General features: G+C 37.6%; 1 protein-coding gene across 6 annotated transcripts in view; it reads right to left on the reverse strand.

The window, feature by feature from the left end:
• Nucleotides 1-1151: 1151 nt before the first annotated feature.
• BICRAL (BICRA like chromatin remodeling complex associated protein) overlaps nt 1152-27616 on the reverse strand; it is a 47251-nt gene continuing 20786 nt past the window's right edge. For 3 of the 6 annotated variants that reach the window (XM_051783124.1, XM_051783119.1, XM_051783121.1), the window contains exons 2-12: nt 23165-23213; nt 20350-20398; nt 20201-20269; nt 13622-15322; nt 11730-11829; nt 10401-10498; nt 9398-9459; nt 9137-9282; nt 8892-8986; nt 7331-7433; nt 1152-6519 (exon numbers count right to left, since the gene is read on the reverse strand). In XM_051783124.1, the coding sequence (XP_051639084.1) occupies nt 5717-6519; nt 7331-7433; nt 8892-8986; nt 9137-9282; nt 9398-9459; nt 10401-10498; nt 11730-11829; nt 13622-15322; nt 20201-20269; nt 20350-20398; nt 23165-23208 (3270 nt within the window). In that variant the 5' untranslated portion in view covers nt 23209-23213 and the 3' untranslated portion in view covers nt 1152-5716. Of the gene's footprint in view, nt 6520-7330; nt 7434-8891; nt 8987-9136; nt 9283-9397; nt 9460-10400; nt 10499-11729; nt 11830-13621; nt 15323-20200; nt 20270-20349; nt 20399-23164; nt 23214-23800; nt 24353-24436; nt 25404-25479; nt 26628-27616 lie in introns of those variants that run through there. The other 3 variants (XM_051783123.1, XM_051783118.1, XM_051783122.1) reach the window with 3 other exon arrangements.

The raw sequence follows: 27616 nt of genomic DNA on the forward strand, positions 1-27616 counted from the left end.
ATTCCACAAAATTTTGGAATTGACTCACAGTTTTTAGTAATGTTCTTGCTCAATTTAAAATCAGACCTTGCATATTTGGTGTGTTCTTTCACAAACAGCTATCAAACTGTGTGCTGAGCCCATCCTTGCAACTATTAAGACATACAAATCCCCATCTGAATACAATATTCACTAAATTCATTCTTCACCCAGTGACATCCAAGTATTTTCACAGAGATGCAAGGGGGGAAAAAAAGGCAGTACGTTTAATATTTTTAAGTATGTTAATCATGTCATCTACTACATAAATGGATACACTAGTATACAACTCCCTGTGTGTACAATACATCCTATGTTTTCAAAATCAAGTTTTAGTCATTTAGATCTCAAAGGTCCCCACAAAATCCACCCCAAACACACACCTGCCCACCTTCCTGCTCATCTCTTCCAAACTCTGGAGCCTCATCTCCCTCAGCCTCATCTGAATTTCCTTCTCCATACACAAAGCTTTCCAAGTCCCTGTTCCTGAGCACTCAGCATCCAGCCTTCCACAGACACAGCAGACTATAGTCTGCTCTTTGCCCTTGTTAACAGGGGCCTTCAAAATCCCTGATTAGTTTTCCCATGCAAGTAAGGGGAAATTCAACTGTCCAACCTCACTAATATTAACCACATCCATTTTTATCCTGTAGGCCATTTGTCAGCCTCAGATACACCCAGCAATATCACACAGTGAGATGAACCACAGCATGTTTCCACTGACAGTGACTCCACATCCTGGACAGTCTACTCCAGTGTTTAATAACCTCTTCTGTGAAGAACTTCCTCCTACTATCCAGCTTGAACCTTCCCTGGTGCAGCTTGAGGCCACATCCTCTCCTCCTGTCACTAGTTGCCTGGGAGAAGAGGCCGAGCCCCCGCTATACATAAATAATACAAAAGAGCTTTAAATTCTGATTTAGCCTGTTCCTCCATTTCTAAAACTTTTTTCCCCACAAACTAATATGATATAAAGTCCAGAAAAAAATAAAACAGGGGTTTATGCTCAGCACACAACAAGGCAACTTAAGAGGTTTTTGCTTTTACAACAAAAATATTGGTTTAACTGAATACTTTGTGTCCTTTGATGGTTTTCTTCCCTCGTACAGGAAAGCTCCCTCAAGCTTGCTTGGTGTTTAACTACTGCAACTCGTTATTATTTATACATTTTTTTCCATTTCCTATACAATGACCAGTTGTAAGACTAGTATCACACACAGACAAAATACACACAGTGCATTGCATCTGTGCAGCAGCTCCCCTGCTGATCAGGTCTTCACTGGAACTTATTTTTGGCAATGACTTTCTTTAACCAAAGTCACAGCTGACTCCCCCCAGGTTGTCATGAAGACTTCTTGCATTTCTTGAAGCTGTCCAACAAATGCATTGTTGTGAAAATGCCAAGAAAAAGAGCGTATAATTTTAAAGGAAAAATTCAAATGGTTCAACACTTCCTGAAGACGAAAGGGATTTCTCTAAGGTTTAAAATTACTTATTTGCCAAGCTTATTCTGGAAGTTCTTTTTCTTTGTTCAGATCCTCAAAATGAAAGGTGTTCTGACTTTCTCAAATAAGCTGCACATTAACACACGTACCCAAATCTTCAGAAATTCTGCCAGGAAAGCTGGAATAAACATAACAAATCCTACATAAAAATGCTACTGAAAGGCAATTAAAAAAATACACCAAGTTCCTGTAACAAAAAAAATGTTCTAAAGTGAAGACAGCTGCGCAGTAAACTACATAAAATGTTCACCAACACAAAAAATTTGCCTGGTAATTCTATAGGGATATGACAAAAAGAAAAAAAAAAGATGCTTAGCCATCCTAACCCAAATAGAGATTAAAATAATATATAAGTGATTTTATTAATTTTGTTACTGTCCAAATCAATGTGGGAAGGCACGTTTATTTTGTCTCATTGGCAAAATAACAAATACTGACCATGAAGACTTCTACCTTTCAACACTGCAGGCCCTACTCCAAGTTGAGAGGCAGTGCACTTCACCAATGTTCTGTTTCCATAGCATCCAAAAATAAAGCGCTGAAGTTCCAGGCATAAGAGTTTTACTACATCAGAATCTCAGCATGATTTCTGAAAACTTCAATCACAGTAAGAAAAGGTTTATCACCCCTCTAAAAAAATAGTAGGAAGATTCATTGTATCACCTGCAATTGCAGTATCTTCTCACAGCCAAAAGGAAGGAACTGGAAATATTGCAACACAAGTACCTATAACGAAATACAAGGTACTCAACTCTAAATCCTGTAGCAGGGATGCAGTGGCTGACTAACAAAAGCCCACTCTTTTCTTTTGTCTCCCTGAGGTATCAGGAAAGTGACGTGTCTGCCTTGTGAAAAAACAGCGGAGAAGGAGAGGATGTCTCAACAACCACACCAGGGCAAGAGTTCTAACAAGGTAAGACCATTGGCTCTCTTGTAATTTGAAGATTAACATTACTGTATGTAGTTATAAAGCTAGAAGAAACAAATCCTAATAGTGTATGTTCAGAAAGAAGCATAAGGAGTATGGAAAGTTGGCCTATTGAGTATTTTATAATTTGCATTATAAAAAGCAGAGGAATAAGAATATTTTGCAATCGTGTTACTTAAAACTGAGAACAATTCTCTTTTGCAAATGTAAATACTCAACTTGGTTAAATCAAGACAATCACAGATAGACATTTTTTCCCAAATCTTTGGCTGTATTGCAATGGTTGTTTCAATTTGTAATCTCCAACTAAACATTTCCTATCCATGGATTAACAATATATTTACTGACTTGTGTCTTTTAACAGTATTTATCCAACATAACAAAATAAACTGCAATTTGTTATACTTTTTTTTTTTACAAAACATTTTATAAATATTTTTACAAAATGTATACAAAGCAATTTCAAGTGAGACATACTTTACAAATGAAGGTATTTAAGCAAATAAAGTCCATACCACACTGACAATAAGTGACACATCCTCTTTAAGTGAAGTCAGTCTGTAAGGCCTCCCTACTCTAACAGATAAATTATACTAAAATCTTCAAAATGAACATAGTTTTCTTAATTGCCAGTTTAAAATTTGTTTTACTATTAGGCAGTATTAAATAACATTGAAATCACAATGCTGATCCAGCAAAATAATGAAAACATGTTTAAAGTCATGCACATTCACAATACTTTGCTGGACTTGAGCCCATATGATTAATAAACTTTTTTTAAGCACCACAAAAATACAATTCTTTCATTTACTGCTTCATCACGTACCAGAATTCCTTTAGAATTGAATTCAAAGGAGGGAACAACAGGACATTAACAAAGATCAATCTTGCTAGGATTGTTCAATGGGTTCCTCTCACAAGCAGTTCAGAGAAATGTGTCTGACCAAATCAATCACGATTACTTTTTGTAATTTGCCATTTTTTATATACCATTTCCCCCCCTCCCCAAATGAGATCCAATAGAAGACACATAGCCTGATACATCAATTATGTATTTGCTGTAGAGAGGCTGGAAACCCCGCATCCATTTTGAGGTGGTACAAAAAGCAAGGGGATTAATGAATGTGCAACTTCACTTTTTTTCCTTCTCTATAAAAGAAAAATTTAACTGGTTAACATACAGCTGTGAAACTTACTGCTCTCCTTCCAAGATAGTTTAGAATGGTTAAATTTCCAAAATGATAAAATAAAATATGCATCAGGATACACAGCCATGAGCATATTATTAAATCTAAAAAGGCAATAGGTGAAGTCTATATTGTCAGTTTTGCCAATAAGAAAACAACTAACTGCTTGAGAGTCTATTCTATGGACACCGAACTAAAAATTTAAAACTGGCAATACTTCTTATTATATTGAATATGTTATACAACACTTGGGAATGTTGGGTTTTTACAAACAGGTACTTTATAATTGGCACAATTTTTTTAAATGGCAATTAGTAACATACAAAAATCAGTATTTCCATTCATGTTGAAGGGGAAATGAATTTTAAGGAAGTTCATCTTTCTCACATTGCTTTCTAGATTTGGTTTCCTTTAGTGGTCAGACAGTGGACTGTAGTTCAATACTGAGTTGCACTGTAATCTTCTACTATCGCAAGGATCTAATTCTGCTTTCTTCTGTGCTATTCAGACGGACTGAATTACACAACAGCAAAACCTTTTGTTTTCTCTCCTGGCAATCTGACTGACAACCACAGCTTGTCACAACGAGCCTCTATCTCACGAAAATCATAATCAGCAAGTCTGAAAAACGGTTGGTAATTTTTCTAAGAAACTGTGGAGAAGTTCTGGGGAAGAACACGAGCATACCTTAAAAACCACAAAAGCTATATCCTCCTGAGCAGACATATGTACTGCACGCACGTGACCAGTGTCAGCGCGCTTATGTGCACAAAAGCACTCATGACCAAAGTAAACTAGGACAAAGCAGCATGGGCAGCAAAAAAAAAAAAACAAAACAAAACAAAAAGTCATAGATTAAAATAAATAAATAAAATAATAAGATTCTATCTTAATAACATGACAGCAAGCCAGATACAAACCATGCAATGGTTTCACTCGGCTCTACAATATGAATTAATAATTACACATTTTTTGATATGTTTAAACAATGGGATTGCTGATCAACTTTGGTCTGTACATATCTTGATAATTATGACTGCTACGGTGGATGATTTAACATTCTCTGACAGCAAAATAGCAAAAAAAAATCAAAAATAAACACTGGCCTTTAAATTTAATCAGAGTAAGGCTAACGTCCTCTTAAAATATAAGCTACAAATACAGTTTTCAAATAAAAGTGCTTTTGACACTTGGTCTAAAAAAAACAAACAACAAATAAAAAAAAAAAGAAACATTTATACCACTTCAGAAAGACTCAAGGCTGACTACATCCAATTATAAAATGCAAAATCTTTTCCTCAAGAGTTAACATATATATGTATTATATATATAAATTCATGGCTCTCTCATGGCCTCATCCTGTACACTTTGCCATTTACTGGCTTCCATTCTACCTTCCTTAGTCAAGCATTTATTACTTCATATCATGCCACTGTGACTAAGATCATATAATATCATCCCACAGACTAAAGTTACCCACTACAAATATATCATCAAGTACTAGTTTCTGCTCAGAAAGCAATAGAAAAGCACTTAAAAGTTTAAATTATGAAGCCTTGTAAACACACTGATGATTTCCTTCCAACTCAAGAATCCTAGAATACAGATTCATCAACAAAGCAAATAATCACTTCTGAATAGAGGTACAGTGGGTTTTCCAGAAAAACTAAAAATTTGATGATTTGTGGAAGAGAGGGTAGGGGAGAATTGTTGCTTCCATCACTCTTTAAAAACATTTTCTTAATAAATATATCCTTTCAAATGACTGTGATTGTCAGTATATTACCGTATTATATAGGGCCTGACAACCTGCAACCTTGTTTTATGTTGCAGCACTGCTCAATTAAAAGCGCTATCATAATAATACTTGAAACAGTAAGGCCCTAACAGACTGCATTCTAACAAGGATTAACTTTACTTGGATATCTCACTGTAACCACAATGAGTATTGCTCTCAAACACAGAACAGAATCTAGTTTAGAAAGGTTAACCTTAAATGCATGTCAGGCTGTACTTGTGGTGTCATTCACATTTGCTTCTGCTAAGAGAAACATAACTTGTCCATGGTACTGTAACTATTAACACTCTAAGATACTATTTACAGCTGCTTCTAAAATAGAGTCAGTTTCTACAACACTTTCACTGTGGTCTGGAATAAATTTTTCCAGGCAGTTCTCTTGTGAAGCAATAGGTGAAAAATTGGGAAATTCTAGTTCAACAGAGTCGCTACTTGCCGCCTCGTTTTGTGGCTGTCTCCCAGCTTTTTTAAGTTCCAAGATGTTTTTAAATGTAGTTTCTAAACTCTTACTGAGCAGTAAGTCTTGCTGGGTTTCACCAGAGCCTTTCCTGTTATCAGGATGCAAAACCTCATTCTTTGGAGAGCTCCTCAGAGTTTTGTCTTGAAGAGAATTATTACACGTTACCTTTGAGAAAGATTGAATTGTGTTCCTTGATATCTTATTCTGTGTCCCATGACTGCCTCTTGACACAGCTTTTGACAAGTCTTCAGAACTCGAAGAATTCTCAGTGGACTTGGCAAGATCTTTCCCAGTCATCCTTTCTTCAGAAAGGGCCACGTATTGGCTCTCAGAAGAACAATTAGCTTTTTCAAACTTTAAAGCTTTAGTGAGGCTCTCTGATTTTTTAGTAGAAGCTTTTCCTTCTTGTGGGGTCAGAATGTTGTTAGGCACTAGAGGAAGTTTACTGTGATTTGTGGACTCTGCTGAGCTGGATTTTGGTCGATCTCTTGCTTGGGTTTTGGTACTCTGACTTCGAGAAGGTAATGTTTTGCTAGACTGATGGTCACTTTTGCTGGTCTGTGCTTCTTCAGCTGTTTTCTCAAGTTGTTTGGCAGAACAACAAAAATCAGCCTGATAACCATCTGAAAATTAAGTAGCAACATTTTACTAAAATTACCTCCACATAAAAATAACTGACATTCCAATATTAGCTTCTGAGTATTAAAATTCAAATAACATCCACAGCCTACAGATTTGGGTCTTCAGGAGACGTTCATACACTTAAGTGTTCTGCTGCAAACAGTGCAAGAGATTATCACTAAATTAATCACTAAATTAATCAGCATACTAGGCACGTATGTGCACTTTAAAACCAGATTAAGGGCTCTTCCCAGCATTCTCAATATGCAAACACAGTCTCTGGAAGACTAATACTTTCTACAATACATCCTGTGAATATCTTTTAAAATACGCAGAACTTTTAAACAAATCGTAGCTGTTATCTTACACAAATAATGTGTTTCTAGGTGCTACATTCGACAACATTCTGGTTAAAAAAGGCTGCCATTTAAGTGGCCATGATACTCCAAAAGCAACATTTCATTAAGATGAATGAGAGTATCCATGCTTCATAGAGTGGTGTTCTTTCTGGCAGCAAGAAATTCACAGATTCTTCCCTGCTAGAACTGACATCATGCAGAAGTCATGACTATTTTCAAAAGAAACTCAGAAATATTTCTGCCAAACAGGTCAAATATTTTTTTTTTTCCAAAAATAACTGCTTCAACCTTACACTGTCTCTAAATTGTTAGATTTTGGAGTTATGAAAAGTTACCTTGCAACTGCTTACTCAGTATTTTGATTACTGCAATCCACAGCTATCAGTGCCCCACACTGTGGCCACAACTATTTTTAAACACTCCACACTTAATTTAGAAGTTAAGCATTACTTACCAGGATCGACAAGTGCAAGACGCTTATCCCGGGTCAGAGATGCCCTTTCCTCCTGGTTAAACATCCTATCAATCATAACCATTTCTGCAGAGGGATTTATCCGCTGCAGGAAAAGGAAAAAAAAAAAAATACATCTCTGTAGTGACTCATATGTTGGTACCAAATCAAAACATCTATTAGTTATTCTTCAGAGAAAAAGAAATTTCTTTCATTAGATATTTATGATGAATATTCACAATTCAACAATCTTCAGTCTGACCCAACCACTACTGAAACTTAATCATAAAGTATTACTCACATTTTACGGTAAATTTTATTTGGTAAAGATTTTAAACCAGGGAATTACTATTTCAATCATAAAAACTGTACTTTTTCAGCACTGAGTACATTTACTACTGTATACCACAATTGTTTTTACATCATACAGTATCTTTCTCTTTTAGAGAGACAATCAGCAAAAATCTGCAATGGGACCACCCTATCATCTTCTCTACACTTCTCTTCCATCCTTATAACTAGTTGGTGTTTGGTTTCATTTTGCTGACAGTGCCTTCAAGCCAGTTGGATCCATCTGTCATGCAAGAAAGCTCACTGCACTAAGTCACAACACAGGCAACTAGTTTCAAACCTGAATGATATGTGAAATAACCCCTTCAAAATTACTGAACGGTATTTGCTATACAACATACTAGATGCTAAAAGAACAAATTTCAAACTCCTTCCCCTCTTTGCACCTGCAAATATTTGATGGTTAGGAACTTTTTAAAGGAACTGATAGATTCCAAAACTGTACTTATTCTAACACTTATAGTCTGTATTCCTGACTCTAAAGCAGAGTTATATGTCTATTAAACTCAAAACTTTTCCAGGCTCGAAAACTAGCATATCTGAGACCACAATGACATTTCCTGGTCCTTGTAAAATACATTCTTAAAGTAACTTTGTGCATTTTATTTTACCTCATATCTGGGATTGTGAAAGCACTTGAATCAGAAGCATTTCTGATGAAAATATGAGATTCCATCTAGCTTCTAAGGACAAACAATGATTTCCTAAATTGGGATATGATTTGGCTCCAATTATAACATGCCTGGAGTCCTCTAAATAGACATTTTCAACATTATTTCACACTCCAACAGTGACAAAAACACACAGAAATCACCTTCCTGACTATCACTGTCTGTTCAGTGCAAGAGCAAAGCAGAAGCAGAGAGCAGAAGCTCATGTGCCTTCAATGCCTATGGAACTTGCCAGTTAACAGCTCCCTTGCTTAGGCAGTATCTGAAATACAAACTCAACTCATTTCACTGACTTTAAGATGTGTGCAGACACTGAAAAATGCAGGTTGGCTCCACTGAGCTTGCTGGTGCAATAATAAGTACACTGGCTACACATGCACCTCCAAAACCTTTACAATATATTTATCATCTTCATAAGGTGACAAACAGTATCAACAGAACAAATTGTAATATCAGTTCTCACCTTCCTGTAGGTGTATATTTTTTTAACGAACTGAATTACATCCAATAAACATGAAGTGTACCTGGGTTATACACCTTACCATTGCATCTTCTATCAGCAAACATCTGTATTTGTTCAGCATAGCCTGTGTCCTCTTCAGAAGCTGTGTGGCTACGGATTCAAATTCACTGTCCACTAGAAAGACAAAGTATACTTTCAAACACTGTTCTTCAGTAACCTGCACAAATTTTAAAATATTCCTTTTCTTATTGGTCTGACATACATTAAGAATCGTCTCAATACACTGATTACAAACTTACTGCCAATTTTTAAAAAGAAAATTACCTTTTCTTAAGTCCTCCTCTGTTGGCAGTGATCCCTGGCACACGTGGTATGAAAGGAGTCTTTGAACTGCGTCATTTAATGATCTGAACCGACTTTTATCTGGTGTCACAGCATGTACCTGATCCTTCTGTAATTGTTGTAGAATACTACAACAAAAATTAATGATATATAATTAACAAGTACTGTACAGAAGTTTTTACACTGACAAAAACTAAAAAATTTAGGTTTCTGCAATAAAATTACAAAAGAAGAATGACTTACAAAGCTCCTTTAGTTAACTGTTTAGCAGCAGGCCTTTTCTGTCCAACTAAATGACCATCCACCTAAGTTCAAAATAAAAGACAAATTACAACATATCCCCTCCTTTGCAAAGGCTATCAGTATTTGTTTCTGTCATTTATCAGCAACACTATCTGTAACCAGCACATAAGTATAAACACTTTCAACTATCTCCTCTTCTAATAGGATACTGTATCAACAAAATAGGGAAGTCACATAAATCAAAGGTCTGAAATGCTGTTTGTAGGCAAATACCACTGTAGTGCATATATATGCTTCACTAGGAAAGAGATTGCCAAATTTAGCAGATGAAAAGGAGGAAAGGTACAACTAAAAACTTTTCCAAATAAATTTGCTCTCACGAACTGTCTCTGCATTTCTCAGAAGATGATATTCATATACTCCAAAAAAACCCTTGCAAAGATTCCCAGTTTGTTTGCTTGCTCCCTCCCCCAACCCCAGTGGGGAGAAGAGTTAGAAAAAAGTAAACCTTGTGGGTTGAGAAGAACACTTTAATAACGGAAAATAATAATTACTATAAAATTGTAACGAAAAAGAGAAAGAGAGGGGAATTAAACCCAGGAGAAACAAGTGATGCACAATACAACTGCTCAGCACTCTCTCACTGATGTCCATCCTGCCCCCAAGCAGTGATTGGTAGCTCACAGCCAATTCCCCCATTTTTATATTGAACATGATGTTCTACAGCATGGAATATCCCTTTGGCTAGTTTGGGTCAGTTGTCCTGCCTCTGCACCCTCCCAGCTTCTTGTGCACCTCCTCACTGGCACCGCACGGGACACTGAAAATTCCTTGACTTATTGAGTAAGCACTGCCCAACAAATAAAACATCGGTGTGTTATCAACATTATTCTCACCCTAAATCCAAAACACAGCACTATACCCACTACTAAGAAGAAAATTAACTCTATCCCAATTGAGATCAGGACAGACAGGGAAACACACAAATAAAAGTATTCTCTACCTGTATACTCTGTTGAACTGATGTTGATCCTATCACTTTTTCTTGTGGCTGTGCTGTTCCTAGAGATTGCGGTACGATTTTTCCTCCAGAGTCCTGTCCTATAATAAAATGTTAAAAACACTCTGTCACCCTAAGTAAGAAAAGAATAATTTCATGTACCTATCCTGATAATTTTGAGTTTTTAGGAAGGATATGTCTTACATGCCTAAAAGCAATAGTGCAACTAACCTGTGGGGAAACCGGCTCACACAAATGAAACAGGACTGATATTTTGTGCTGCAAACTACAAAAATCCTCAGACATAAATCACCCCCTACCATAGTACTGCAAACTAAGAAGAAATTCAAGTATCCCAAGTTTAGTGTCCCAACAATTTACTGAAAATTATACAGTAAATTTTATCAATATTTTCAATACTAACCCTCCCTCAAGCATATAAACCAAATTTTTCTAGAGCTCATGAAAGTATTTAAACAGCAAGCATATTTTTCCCCCCCTATATTTTTTGGGTAGGCAGACTTCCTCCAACTGCCTTTCTCCATAACTCAAACAGTATCTTATCAGTCATGCTACGTTACACCCCAAACAAATAAGAATTTATTGGATTTTTTCCCCCCCAAAAAACACCCAACATACCGTGGTAATTGTAAAGAACTGCTGGGCAGTTTACACATTACAGCACACAAGCAAAAGAAAAAAAGCAAGGTAGAGTATAGGACCTTATTCAAAAGAGTTATATATGTACAAAGAGAACAGGAAGGTTACTGAATTTTTCTATTTGACTTGAATATACTGGTATTGTTCTTTTAGTAGCATGGTGCTGCTTGAAAAGCCCAGTATTTTGCCATGGACAATGCATTAACTATTCTAACTGGAAGTGGCACGTTAAAAAACAAAGTGGGTGATGACAGCCTGCACAAAATGTAATCACTGTTTTTCTTCCCTCCGTATCCGAAGCAGCCATCACAACAGAGAATCTAGAAGTTTCAGGGAATTTTAGCAGATGTCTGTATTTTGAAAATTACTTATTTCTACTTTCCTAAGCTGAAAAAAAAGAAAAATGAAAGAAGGTACAATTTTGGATTTTACAGAGGGGAGAAATAATTGCTAATTGCGGAGATTCAACTTTTCACTCTAGGAAATGAAGTACCATGGTTGGGAAAAAAATCAAAGGCAACATTCAATACTGAAAAAAATAGCTTGCATTCTTCTAAAAATTAAATTCCAACAACCTTTAGGACCCTATCAGCATGATCCATCAGTGTAAGTTTGACACACTCTCTTGCTGGAGAAAATTAAGAAAATTATGTTAAAAAGACCTTAGTTGACCTGATAGTGTGTTGCTCAGAAGACTTGTTAGCTGAGGCTGTCTCAAATTATCCTGTGTCTTCGATGCAGAAACTGGTGATGTCTGGTTCACAGCCTTTTTCTGTGCCACATACATAAAATAAATTAAAAAATATTTAAAAAATCACAGTGAAATATTTACTGGAAGCTTTAAGAAACAGAAGGAAAAGGTATTTAAAATTCATCTCTGTGTATACTTTTTTAACCTCAAACTCATCAGTGGTGAAATTTCAGACATCTCAATTTCTCCAAGATCAAGAATTTTATAAAGTAAATCAAAGAGGAATAGAAATTACACTAACAGTACAAATATATACCAGTTACATTCTACAAGACCTCTGATTTGCCACTACAAGACTCCCAAAACTGCAAGATGACAAAGTTGCTTTCACAACAAAAAAAAAACACACAATGGAACAAACCATCCACTGTTCAGCAACTAAAATGATAAATGGTTTATCATACAGTACAATGTTTAAAATAGAAGTACAAACAAACTAAAAAGATTCTGGCAAACAGTGGCATTTGTTCTCTGTAGTTCCCATTTTTAGCTCTGAAATTTCAGCACGGTGAACTTTTTAGCAATAAGAAATATTATGCTTTTATAACTGCTGAAATTCACTGACCCAGCACATAACCTACAAACAAGAAGATGTAGACACATGAAAAGAAAGTTAGAGAGGCCTCAAATTACTCAAACTACAAAATGTAACAACCTGCACTAGCAGTTCTGGCAAAGACTACAAATGTGGTTCTACAACATGTTTGTCCTTATTTTTTAAATACACATTATTTTCTAAGACATTATTTCATTGCAAATTTTGAGTTTGTTTAAAAAAAGAACTATTAGACCTTTGGAAAAAGAAAAAGAAGTAAAATAGTGCAAATGCATTCTCAGATAGTTATCAGAATTTTAAATGATCAAGAACAAACAAACAAAATCCAAAAAAAAGGACAGAGGTGGAATAACTCATTGCTAATCCTGTGACAAGTCTCTGAGTTAAATACTGGCAGCTGACTTTAGAATCTTTTTCTTTTTTTGTTTTTAAACTTTTGACAGTTTGGAAGCTCTCTTATGAAGACACATGAATTTGAGTTGAATATATATCACAGCTGTATCTACTGGAAAAAACAGACCACTTCTCACCCTAAAAGTAAATTCAGATTTTTTTTTTAATTATTACTAAGTAGACTTCTTAAAGCGAAATTTTTTTAATGTTATGCTTTTACAAACTGCTTTAAAAGATTTTTTTTTCTAGGATTCTCAGAACCACTTCTTGTCTTTGCTTCAAATTTGAAAGCTTCTAACTGCTCCAGACATAGGACACAGTGGGCAAAATGCCAACACAGCAAATAACAAAAAAAAAAAAAAAAAAAAAAAAAAAAAAAAAAAAAAAAAAGCCCAAGACACCTTTTCATCTCTAACTTGAAGAGGTCATACCTTGAAAAGCACATAGGTTTTAGTGAGGTCAAACGACTTTTAAGTGCTAAGAATATACCCGAGCCTTTACATGTAGCCTATGGTAAGGTTTTCAGAAGAGCTCACAGTTGTATAAACCTACAGTGCCCATTCCTTTAAACAGGAGCAGAAATAGATCAATGCTGAGCACTTCTGAAAATATTACTAGAAATCACCAAGTCTTCTGAATTAATCAAACTGACAGAGTCATTCACTCAGTGACAGATTTAGAAAATACCAAGTGAAAGGATGTCTCTGGATTACAGTAGTTTTCAGCAGTTCCACAATATCTGGAACAATACAAACCAGTAAAATTAATGTTCTCTGTATTAGCAGCAACATTAAACTTTGCTAACCAGCTTTCAGCACAGCTTAGAAGCATTTCTTTGGCTACACTCTCAAGCAGCTTTCATACCTGACCAAAGGCAAACTGCTGTTGTGTTACTCCACCAGATGTGTGACTGAAGGTGCTGACAGATTTGGAAGAGGACGCTGGAAGACGATGCGATGCACTGACAGAAACTTGAGTTCTGTTCTGTATGAGCTGATCTCCTGTAAAGTTTCCTCCTGATGCGACAGACTGAACGGATGGTCCCAAGCTAGGATGTACTGAACCAGAAGAACTTGCAACAGCAAATCTGTTAGAAGCTGACATATTTGAGACTGTGGACTGCCCGGGTGACATGGCAGTGAAACTCGATCTACCTTGAGAAACATTAGCTTGACTGGGTGACAAATGCAACACCGTTGGTGATGCCTGTTGCATTGGCACCTGCCCACCAACAATTTGTGAAGTTCCATGGTTTACTATAACTTGGTTTCCAGGAGCTGTGAATGTCTGGCCAGAAACAAGCTGAACAGCTGTGTTCTGATTATTCAGCATCTGTCCTGAATACGACTGGTTGGCTCTTAGCATGTTTGTAGAGTTCCTGTTGAGCATTACATGCTCAGCAGACACTTGGCCAGGGACCAGCTGGGAAGGCTGAGTCTGAAGAAGCTGTCCATTTATGGTCTGGACATGATGAACTGAATTAGAATTCACAGACAAACTTGTAGGTATGAGAAACTGGTTTTGAGATGCGTGAGGCTGTCCCATAGGAGAATGGATAACAATACTACCTCCAGCATTGCTAACTGTCTGAGGTGTAACTGATTTTCTGGTATTTTGTTGATTAACAATATTAACAGACATATGAGGACCAACTACTGAACTTTGAGGTGAGTTTGCAGAAGCAAAGGGAATCCCTTGCTGTACATGATGTTGCTGTATTCCCAAGTTATTCACATTGTAAGCAGTCTGCTGACCCATCTGAATCGGCTTTGGTTGGATATTAATAGGAACTTTGTTAGAGTTTGGTGCCAAACCCCTTTGAATGATGATATTATGGACAGGCAATGAAGTCTGAAAATTTGTGCTGTTAAATGGAACAGTTACAGGTTGTGCTACTGGACTTGAATTTGAGTTACTGAACAGCGAGTTCCCATTTGGAGTTTGTCTGTGAACCAAGAGCCCACTACTCATGTTTGCAGGTGTTTGCTGACCATTGCCTTTCAATATTATCTGAGATCCATCGAGGTTATTAATGGTCATCATGGAAGGTTGATTACTAAATGAACCAATTAGCTGTATCTGCCCAGAACCACTGATCTGGTTGCTATTAGACAAATGCTGGCTGGGAACACTAATTCCGACATGTTGCATAAAGCCATGTTGCACACCGACTGTATTGCTTGCAAAAGATGCTCCAACAGGTTGCTGTACCACTTGAGTAACTCCTATAGGTTGCAACGTCTGACCTGAGTAATTAGAAACATTAGAAGCCTGAGTAAAGGATGCTGATGAAGAAGGATGAAGCTGAGCTTGTGCAAACTGTTGGCTAGAACCTACGCTGGCATCCAAATATGCCTCTTCTGCCAAAGTCTGTTCAGTAATATTGGCCTCCTGCAAGGACTTCTGAAGAATATCAAAAGGCTGATCCTCAGTAAGATCAGGCAAAGGAGACGATACAAGTTCATCTTCAAGAAACTGAAGGCTACTGGACAGCTGCAGTCCATCACTAGGCCCCTCTCCAAGCTGACCGCTTACACCTTTTACAGACGACTTAGGATCAGTGCTCTGAAATGCAAAACAAGAAATAATTTTCATAAACTTCAACATCTACCTTGTTTTCTCATTTTTCTTCATGCAAGCAAATTTTCTACACAAAATTCCACTCTTCACATTGCACATATGAGGTGACATTCACCCCATACAGTGGGCCAGCACAACACATATATCACGGACATCTCACTCGTGCCCTCAAACAGACTGCTGGAGCACTACTTTCATTTCCCATCTCAAATCTCCCAATTCCACACCATCTAGTCTGCAGCTGCACTCTTTCAAGAGGATTTGAAACGCTCTTTAAGTACCAGTTTCCCTTCCTCAATCTGAGCACTGGACAGACAAAAGGATAAAAGAAAGGAGGAGTGAAAACACCTCTACTGTAATGCAATTTCGGGCAAGGCTTCAGTAGCAGCAGTAGTAGCAGGGAAAAGGAAGGAGAAAGCTGACTTCTAGCAAATGACATCCCTCTCTAAAATCCTATCAGCATTTCTATAATCACTTAGTGTAAACTTGTGACCATTTCATAAAGTTAAGAAGGAATTATTCTAATTCTTTAAGAAAAATTTTAGAAACAAAGCAGTAAGAAAAGTAATGCTACAGACTTTGTGGTTTATGCTACTAAAAAGATTACTGAGAACTATAAACTTTGAAACTACCACAAATATTAAGTGGCTTTAATGGAAAAAATCCTTCAAATCTACATCCATAAACACTGTGCTAAAGAAAATGAGAACCTATTTACTCTTGTCTACTGTTGTCCTAGTTAGAGCAGTCGGAACCAGTTCATCACTGTGTGGGTGTAACCCAAGCTCTGTATTCTACACCCTCTATGACATTTCCCAGGAACTGTTAACAACAGACCATTCGCAGCAGCTGCCCAGAGCACACCTGACCCCTCAGGCTATAAGCCGGGTGTTAAAAAGCCTGTGAGATAGGAAGATATTCCTATCCTCACACCAATGACTCAGGTGTGATAACTCCTCTCCGGGGAGTCATTAGCACCTCCACACTCAGCCTGAGGGGTCATGTCTGCTAACTGGCCAACAAGAATTCCAAAAATATCCCACAACTCACAATCATTCCCCGCCCTAGGGAAGGTACTGGGTATTCCCACTCAAACATGAGTGTATATAATTTTGAGGTCTTGTGACTTCTGGTACCACTCGTCGGATCCAGAGGAGGATCAGAACTTCAACCAGACTGCAGCCACCACTCTTGACCAGACTGCAACCAGCACTCGCACCAAAAGATTTTCCTCCCCTTTTACTTTGGACTCAGGGGGACCACGTGGGGCTCAGCACAGGAGCCAGAGAACACCACTCTGTTCATGTCCCAGAGTGCTGGGTTATACATCTGGGTTTTGGGGGTTAAAACCAATTGTTTGTCCGTATAATTGTATTATTGTATTATTTTTTATTAAATTGTAACTCTGACTTACAATCTCTTTTGAGTTGGGTTCATTTCTCCTGCCGGTTTACCTTTAAACCAGCACAACTGTGTCTAAGATTTTCCTAAAACAAAATTCTGTCCAGAAACTCTAGACAACACGAGTATCAGGGTTCTGCAGATGGAATGACAATTTAAACGCATAATAATACTTGCAGTAGTTTCAAGTTAGGCAGAGTACATCTTTCTACATTGCATAATTATATCTCAGCTGTTCAAAAACAACATCCAGTGGCTTTTTAGGTCAGGATAAATGTAAACCGTGGGTGTGCAATTACCAGTCACGTTCATACTCTGAGCCTTCACTCCTTGAAGGTCACAGACACTTGTTCTCACCTCATGTAAACAGTGTGACGATGCTGAAAGCCATAATTATCACATGCAACAATGTCCCCACCCTAACTTCAGTTCCCCAAGCATATTTATTCAGAATTTTACCCCAATCTGTTTCTAAAACAGCCTGTGTGTTTTTTGACACTTAGGTCATGTTTTGAAATATTAAAGGATTGTTATTAAGATTAAATAAAGTATTTTCAGATTACAACTATAAAACTACCAGAGGAATTAAACTAGTGCTTAAATGTCTCGATGCCTGCATCTCATGAACACCTAAAGCTCAGATCCTCAACTGTACCCAGTTACCATCGGGCAAAGCAAAAAAGGAATCACTAGGGAATTACTAAGACTCTTAACTGTCAGGTTCTTCAGGAGAATTCCCTATTGTATCTGTAATTTGACTGCTGGTACAATGACTGATCTGAAATCTTTAACGACTGTGTAACTTAAAAAGTTCCAGTTAGTTGTATTAACAATACAATTATTACTACTACCAATAATAATAATAATAAATAATATTACATGCAATCAAGATTAGTAGCTTGAAACTCTCCCATTGGAATAGAGACTCCCAAGTTTCATTTCCTGCACCCACAACTGTTTAACGTCCAAAACCAATTTTATGTGCATAAACTGGAACAAGAGCCCTTCAAAGTTAGTATCTGAATCACCTGCTGTCCAGATTCAGAAAAGCCATGCAGAACACCAGGCTAATTGCAGCAAGAAATCAAGCAACTTCATGAATCTGCTTACCAACAAGAGTCTTATTCTCACTGTCTCCATGAATATTCTGCTCTCTTATGCTATACTGTAATAGGATAATGGAAGCAGTCACCCAGTACAACCCAGGTAACAGGGCAATGGCTAAGGAACCCTCTCAAGAGGGTTGTAACAGACACTGCCAACCGCCACAGGAAACCAACCTGGAATCAGCAGAGCTGGTATGGAATCGTTCAACTTGGGGAAGGAGAGGATGGGGGTGGGGGTAGTGTAAGGGTGTGGGAAGAGTGGACAGTGCTTTCTTGTCCTTCAGGCAGGAGGAACTGAATCTTGCTTGTGTTAGGTGTTGGCTGAGCATGCTTACCCGCTGAGGCACTGAACCCTTGATACTGAATTTGTAAACTCTGCCACTGAAAGGCATGAGACGGGCATCAAGACAGTCAATCCTACTTCATGGTAGCAATTCTGAATATATACAAAGACAGAACTTTCAGTATCTGCAAAAACTTTAATGACAAAAAAATTCAGAAGCCTTTAACTTTTTGGGTATCCCATATGATAAGCAAGGACTGTGAAGTCTGTTTATATTTATATTTTAGATAACCCTTGTTCCTTCACAAGGCACTCTCTATTTGGAATTTGTAAGAATCTCTATTTGTAATCAAGTTGTTCATCACTTAGGTCAGCACAGGGCTCTCACAGGAAGGAGGGAAGAGAAGATGGCTTTGGTATTCATTATGAACATATAAAAGGATGAGGACAGAGCAGAAGAACAAGTGCCGAGAATGAAAATGCAGTGTGTCATCCTAGGAACATACACTAGGAATCCCTGCTCCTCTGACTACCTGCTTTCTAGATTACCTACTCCCCTAATTTCATATACCAGAAAGCTCTTGGCTTTCACCAAATACTTTTGTTTCCTCCAACTGCTACTCCCTATGCAACAAATCCACCTTATGCGGAATCTCCCACTTCCTCTCACTTTCTGAAAATACACCAGAAACACCTGACTTCTGCACACCCACACATGCTTATCAGATGAATGTCTACAAAGAAGTAGGAAGTCTAGGCTATGACAAATGCATGTCATATGTCACCCTCTTCTCCTGAAACCTTGTTTTTCTTAGGATGAGTCCTCAAAACCCACTCTGCCAATGATGCCTACAGGGAGCTGCTGTCTGCTAATGGCAAGCCTGGTACCAAGTTGAAACTACAGCTCCTGGTGAACTGAAAATTGGGCACACCCTATTACAGATGGTACTCTACTCCATGACCATTATCTCAACCAGCTCATCTGGAGAAAGAACTGTCACTCAACGTATACTTCTTTTACAATATTTAATAACGATGTTGAAAGGGGAAGAACAGAGCAAACACTTCACATTCCAATACTGTACCTACAGGAAAGTCACTAGTTCTCCACACACAGAAACACAGTTTTTAGAATTTACTTATGCCAATTATTTAAGGTCCCTACACACCTACAAGTATATCCATGTATCTGTTATGAACATGGGACAAACACACAAGAGTCAAGATAACAATACAGCAGAAAGAGGAATTGCCAAGAAAATCCTGCTCTATGTATTCAAATAACTTAATTGTGGGATTAAGAACTCAGTTGTTTTCTTTTTAAAGCCACAGTAATGAAATCAAAGAAATGTAGGTCAGAAGGAATCTCCCTAAGTCATCCAGTCCAAACTTCTACACAAAGCAGGACTCCGTCAACACTAGAGCAGATCAGCCTTGGCTTTATCACCAAGGATTGGGATTCCACAACCTCATTGTGTGACACTTGGTCCAGGGCTGCAATAGATTCCTGGCAAGAAAGAACACTGAAGACTCCTTGCAACACCTAATGAATTTAAAGTGACTTCCCTAACACAGAAGTTACAGGAAGGAAACAACCCAAGCTAGCTATTCAGTCCAAAATAAAAAAAAAAGGGGAAAAATAATCATTAATTTAAAAAAATTGCCAGCTCAGATTCTACTTAAAGTAAGAAAAAAATCCATCCTAATATACACAGGAAATGTATGCATGACTAACTCTTAAGGTCTATATTTGAGCACTACTAAATCTACAATCACTAAAGTTGCAAGGTCAGTTTACTGGAGGGAGCTACACCAGAGAGCATTTTCACTGCTCAGCAAGCTGGTTTACATATTTACAAAACATGTCCCAACAGCGCAGTATTTTTAATTCATTCCCCACCAAAATACTTAAAATACTAACAGCATGGGGGGGCAGTTCTATGTTACCATTCAGAATTTTCATAGGAAAAGGTTCAAAACCCACATCTACTTCATTCAGTTTTACAAAGGTCAAGCAAAGCCACACAGAAGCATGCAATCTCAATAAATATAATTTCTCTTCTGACCACTTACATTGGAGTTGGCGAAAATTGAATTTGAGTTGGCTACAGAATATTCTGTATTAGTCAAGTCTTCATTGCTCTGGTAAAAGACAGAAATAACTTTAGAAATAATACACTCAGTGAAGCTTTCTATATCTAACACACAGGAATGCTACTTACAGATTTACTACTAGGTCCATGTAGAAAATAATTCAGCGCCTGTGGGTCCCTTAAGGGGGAAAAACAATAAAGAAGTTAGCACTTTTTGGAAGTTCTACTAATGAGACTAATTTAACAAAGGCACATGCTGTATTCATATAAATCAGGTTTATAGTAAAAATACACTTCTTTCACTGAATCCAATGCAAAGTTGAAACTTTATATCATCTGAGGATTTCTGTTTCTGCATCAGCACAATTTTCAGATGTTAACTGTATTTGCTGCCACTGTAACAAGGCATTTCAAGCAATAAGCTATGCTGATCACAAAATCTTAGTTGCACTCTACTTCCCTTTATAAGGATTACTCATACGCTCTTAAAACACATGGTATTTTATGACAAGACACAGTACAAAACCTAAGGAATGTAGTACCACCAAGTAACATGAGAACTGAAACAGGTACCACCTTTTCTACAGCTAAACTATAATGCCTTGTTTAGCTCATATCTAATAATGGGGTATTTAGAAACCTGAATCTTTGACACGTTTTCTGCTGCCCTTAACATATATTAATAAAAACTTATGATTGCCAGAGTAACAGTCCTCTCACGGAGAAAATGTGGCACCTTTTCCAAGCGAAATCAACCACAGAAATAACCGGCTAAATATTATGACTTTCAGTGTATTTCATTAACTTAGCACTACCGCTGGTTAAAACTCAGATGAAAATTCTGGTCTGACAGAATGAGTACTGGGAATTCAAACAAATAAAAAATACATTAATAGACATATATAGACCAAGTAAAAACAGTAAAAGGCTGTGTTACATGGGATTATTCTAACGCAACAATTATATGGCATTTCCTAACATGTCCATTAGCATAAAGACTAAATTGACAGGTTTTTTATTTTAAAACATGTTTATTGATTAACACATAATAATACAACATTTTTTAGAAGCACTGAAAGCATCTCCTTCTTGCTTGATCATCCTAGAAAATAAAGAGGGAACAAGTTAAAGATCTTTCAGGTTTACAACTACTCTTCTAAAAGCAAAACATATGTTTACTCCTCTTTTTTTCACAAAAGTTGTTTACAAAAGACGTATTAGATAGTACTTGGCAGGGACCTTATGGTATATTATGCTTACAACATTGAAGTGGTTACACATATTTTAAAATGAAAATGTCATTTTCACAGTAGATTTCACTGAATTTCAAGAATTAAGCAGCACAGAACTCATGGTCTCATATGGGGCTCTATCATGATTACATGTTTTATCAGTAAAATAACCAGGCCATTTAGTACTAATTACCCTCACTGTCTTTCAATCATGAAAAATGCAATTAAAAATTAAGAACACTTCATCACCTTAAATATTGTCTTTAGTAAGGAAGGAATTTTAAAAGGCACTTACCAAATCATAGATCAGACGGAAAAAAGAAAACGTGTTTTCCATTCTTCTAGGTGCTTAAGACAATTATTTCTGCCAGCAGCAGGAAGAACACTGTAATTTTTCACACAAACACTCATCTGTATAGAGAGCACTTCATTCTCTGGACCACCTGTGATCTTGTACCAGGATCCTCATGATTCACCCTCATGCCAGAGCACTTAATTATCCCAGGATCATCTTTATGTTTCAAGCAGGAAGTGTTTTCATACTGCCACAATCAGTAACCTTGTGCAACAGTACACTGCACAGCGGTGCTTTTGCAACAGCATCCACAGAGCAACCCTCAACAGAGCAACCCTCAAACTACAGCAGCCACCATGGTGGATTTTTGTTTTTTCTGAAGTTAAAGCTCTCACTGGTTTCACTGGAAGTTTTCGGTGTGTAAGAAAGGTAAAAAGCCTATTAAGTTACTACACTTTAAAACAGTAAAAAACTTCTTGTATGAGCTGGAAATGATCATTTAGCAACTGCTACGAGACTGATGTCAGAGTAACTTCTGGTAGAGTTTGAACAAAATATCACATATGAAAAGCTCAATTATCTTCTGCTATGTATTATAGCATATTATCTGTTCCTGAGTACTGACGTGCATGGTAGCTAAAGGAAGGTAACTTGTCACATATAAAATCCAAAAAAAACTTGCTCGAGACCCAGCTATCTTAATTGTTTTTTTAGATTCCCATATAGAATTATAAAACTCCAAATAAATCTGTTAGGGATATAACGGGGGGGGCAGGGGGAGACCACACACAGGGGAAAAAAACACCAACTCACAGGACCATTTAAAATCCTCAATTTTACTAAAATCAAGTATCTTTGAGCAAAATGTTGATAAATACTTGTTCATTGTGAATACTTTAAAGTACAGGGAGTAATTCTTTTTTTTCTAACATTTACATACAAATGTGTATTTATAAGTACGAAAAAATCATTTCACCTTTCCCTTTAGAACACTGCAAGCAGAGTATTAATAAAATACCTAGTTCCACTACTCAAAAAAACCTGAGATCTTTAGATTTTCATTTTAAAAAAAAATAGCTATTTGCAATGAAGTTTGTAACAACATCCCTAGTAATGTACTTCAACACTGATCTGACATTACGAGTAGCTGAGAAGAGAATCCAAACTCCATGAGGACACATTCCCTAGCCCCTCCTGAGGAGAATGTGAGCAAGTGAAGTGTTCGCTAGTATGCACTGGGATTGAAGGCTTTGTGATACACAGATCTCCACATGGAAGAAGTGAATCATATCTGCCCATTTCATTTGCCAGTCACCTCATCCGTACACAATACTGAGATATAATCACCTTCTAGAAGATGATTTTGCAAAATTATTATTTCCAACTTTTCTGCAATAATTGCTTAAGGAAAACTTACCCAATAAGATCAAGGAGACAGGATTCATCATCGTCATCATCCATGACAACTAGAATGAAGAAGGAGAGGATGGATATTTGATATGTATCACATAACAGTTTGCTTTCAACAACAAAACCAATTTAGAATATCTCACTTTTTTCATAAAACAATTTATGAAGCTGACAGTTGTTTACTACTGGCAAAGTTCTTAAATAAATTTGCACTTTCTACAGACATCTGCTGGTTTATCTCAAAATCAAATTCAGTCACATGCAAAGATTTACAAAATCCCATGCCATGTTTTACCCTCCAGGGGATTTTTATAATTTTAAACCAGCAAAAGACAAATGATTCACCAAACTGATTAAACAGAACTTCTGTGACTTAAGGTAGTAAAAACATTGACACTGAATGCAGTCTAAGACTCCAGTTAAAATGCTTCTATAGGACTTTATTCCCAGCTAATACCAGTGAGGGAATAACCAAACACTACAGAACCTACATAGGCTGTTACAAATTAGTAGCTATAACACTGAGCAGACAAAAAGGTAAACAAATTAAGGGCAGTTTCATGAGGGGGCTGCTATAGTCTAGAACCAAAACTACAGCAGAGACATGACAAAACATTAAAAAGAACACTATTTTCTAACAGACCTTTCTTAGCAATAGCTAAATGACACTGTGGCCACTTCCAGTTTCTCCGCAGCAATATTCCAAAGTGTACTTCAATGAACTTGTGATTAACAATACAGTGTTCTGACAGTCCTTTTACCAACGGGTGGGGAGGGAATTCATTGGCACGAGCCAATCTGAGGGCAACTACCCCTTACTGTGTGCAGAGCATTTTTAGCTTCACCGTATCGTGACCACCAACCCTCTTATGCACTGCTGACTCCATCAGGTGCTGCCTCTACCAAACATACTCCATAACTCTCTCCTCTGATCGCTGTTCCTTCAAGCTTCTGTTTGATTATCCTGGGGTCTCTCGTTCACCGTAACTCTCGGAATATCATCTGAGACTATACCTTCTCCTTTGTTCTTGTCAGTAACTCTCAAGACCATCCCATCTAACCCACCAGTTCAATTATCAACCGATGCTAATGTTTCCAAAACCTCTTGGTACCCTAAGCTCTCCTATCTCATCTTCACAGTATTTTTAAATCACCTCAAGTTGATCAGTGCATTCCATGCTTGTTTTTTTCTAAACTTCCCTTAAAAATTCTGCTATCATACTGATCACCAAAATGTATTAATACAGTTTTGGTTTTAATTCATTTTGCTCTCTCTTACTTCTTGCCAAACAGAAGCTGACTGTCCCTGACCAGAGATTCATGTGAATTGTTCTTCAGGCCGTCTCTCATACAGATCTCCATAGGGATTCAGACAGTGAAGGGACTGGAGAACCCACTATACAAGAGGCTGAGAGCACCAGGACCATTCTGCCTGAGAAACAGAAGGTTATGGGAAGATCTTAGCCGTGTGTATAAACACCTGGTGGAAAGATGTTAAGAGTATTGAGCCAAACTCTTCTTACTGGCATCCAGTGAACAAACAAGAGGCAAGGGGCACAAATTGAAAAAATATAAACCAAAAAAGTCTACTTAAACATAATAAAAAACTTCTATTTCTTTTAAAAACTCTGAGGGTAGTCAAATACTAGGCTCAGGTTTTCCAGCAAGGTTATGGAGACTCTGTCCTTGGAGATATACAGAACCCAGCTGGACCACAGCCTTGACCTATCTGCTCTGGCTGAGCCCGCTGTGAGCAGGACAGGGGATGAGGTTATTTGCAGACATCCTTTCCCACCTCAGCTGTCCTGTGATTCTGTAACCTCTTTCCTGAAATTTTTCTCAACTCCACTGATTCTGAAAATAGTTTATGCTGTAGACTAGCAGAGGGTACTGTGTCCTCTATATTCTATAGCCTTATTTGGGTTTTTTCTTTAGCTGTGTTTTATGCTTACAGTGAGGGTGAAGCAGAAACAGAGCACATGTCACTATAAGGATCATTCAGTATCACCTCTCTGGGAGAACAGGAAAACAAAGCATGGCTACAGAAAACTACGTCAAATGCTGACAAAAATCAGCACTCATGAGGTGATTATGCATCTTAAGAAAAGTAATTTCTCCCATGATTCAGTATTACATCTGCTTACTATTGCATACAGCCACCAGCTTGAGCACTGATCTTGCAACTTAACTCTCAGCAAATTGCATGACATTGTACGATGTTACAAAATTTAATGTAAATATGCATTATTAAGAACAAATTAATAAGCAAATAGCATTAAGTGATTAGCATTCTGCTTTAACTGTACTGCTAGTACTACTTACAGAAAGCTGTTATTTCCTCTAACAGCTGAAAGCATACCCATCTCTCAAGAGCAAGGTTCCAAAGACTCCTAGCTAACCAAAATTCAAAAGTCAAAATTATCTTCGTTTTCACACTGCTTTTGAATATCCCATCCCATGTGTCTATAGCAATACTGACAGCATTATTTAAATACAATAAAATGTCTTTGCTTTACCTAACTAAATATTCTCTGTGATTATATTATAATAAGGGTTCACCATTAGCAAAAGTGACAACATAGAACTTTGTTCAATCGATACTCCTGGGGGTATTAAAACAACTAACACAAATTCAGAGAAATTTGGTAATTTCACTGAATTCTTCAAAACTCACATATAATGATCAGAAGGAAAATAAAATGCATGAAAGCACTGATTAGAAAAGATCTTAATGGTAATACATATTCTTCACTATTACGCCCTTTAGCTGAACATACAGTTGGCTTTATTAGATAAACATGATACAAGAAAGATTATCCAACATACTCTAAAAGCCTACCAGTTTATGATGGACAATAAGCCCCAAAGAAAACAGCTGCATTTTTTTATAAACACCAAGAATCAAAACCAGTTCCCTCCTGAAGTGCAACTTCCTAACAAGCTTTAACAACATTCTTGTCATCACTAGCAGAATTCTGTCACACATGAAAAAGAAATATGTCACCTTTTCATTTTTAAGGCTAGTTTACCAATGGGCTAACCTGCATAAAACCATCTCCAAGTTTTCATACAGCTGATCACTGTACATCACAGAGTCACTTATCATACACAGCTCTTGCTACATTCAGAAGTCATTCCAATCAGCATTCACTGCACGAGGGCCTACATGCTCCCACACCTCAAAAATTGCAAATAAAGCACAGATAGATCACTACCATCTTGCTATCCCCACAAATCATGGCACTAACAAGGTGCTGCATGGCAGTGCTTTTGTGAAGTAGCACAGGACCAACATGCAATTTGAACAGCACTCACAGCGGTATGTGGTCTGTGAAAGAACAATCAAGATCACAGCCAAGCCAGAAACCTACTTATTTAGACTAAATTCTGTTCCTATTTCACCACACATACCCAAAATTGACATAAACCATGGAACTGCATATTGTGGTTTAACCTGGCACGCAGCTAAGCACCACACAGCCACCTTGCTTTGCTTCCCAAAAACAGTTCAACTCAGGAGTTGAGACAAAAACAGCTTAATATGACAGAAAAAAAATAATAGCAATGATAAAAGAATATGTAAAACAAGGGATGCACAATGCTCACCACCTGCTGACTGATGTCCAGCTCAATCTAAGCAGCAGGTCATCACCCACCAGCCAATTCCCTTCAGTTTTATTGTTCTGCATGATGCCACATGGAATGGGATATTGTTTTGGTCAGTTGGGGTCAGCTCTGCCGGCTGTGTCCCCTCCCAGCTTCTTGCCCACCTCCAGTCTCCTCACTGGTGGGGTGATGTGAAAAGGTGCAAAGTCCTTGGCTTAGGAGCAGTCACTGCCCAGCAACAACTAAAACATCAGTGTGATATCAAAATCATTCTCATCCTAAATCATACAATTCAAATCATTGGTCGTTCTCACAAAAAACCAAATCCCCTTGAGGTTCATACAGGCCTTCCCCATCCTTCTGCATTAACCACTAAGTGAACCCAGGACCCTGAGTAAATGCAATCCCATGGATGGGTTTGCCTTTGCCTGAAACAGGAATAACCCAGACTGGCTTCCCCAGCATATTTTTCTGTGCGCACTATAGGAACTTTATCCCCTTCTACAGTATGCAGAAGTTCTGATTGGGCAGGGCCAGCCCAATTAGCAAACCCCCTAATCAGATGGCTTTTGCTAAACGTGTATCAAAATGTTTGAATGTCCCAGTACCCCTTGCTCTCAATGTGACCTTTAACTGTCCATTGTATCCTTTGATTTTCCCAGAGGCTCATGCAGGACAGGGAAGGTGATACACCCAACTCAGTGCCATGTGCTTTGCCTATTTCAGCCACTGTCCTCCACGCCAGAGGGGCTTTAGCCACTTGGCTTGCTTGACTGCAGTCCATGTGTCACATTCATAGATAACCTGTACAATAGTATCTGTGGTCAGGTTCACCCCGAGATCACAAGCCCAC

Source organism: Manacus candei, unplaced genomic scaffold (assembly GCF_025592945.1).
Source record: "Manacus candei isolate 608988 ecotype Guabito, Panama unplaced genomic scaffold, ASM2559294v1 h1tg000017l, whole genome shotgun sequence".
In the NCBI taxonomy this organism is placed as follows: Eukaryota; Metazoa; Chordata; class Aves; order Passeriformes; family Pipridae; genus Manacus; species Manacus candei.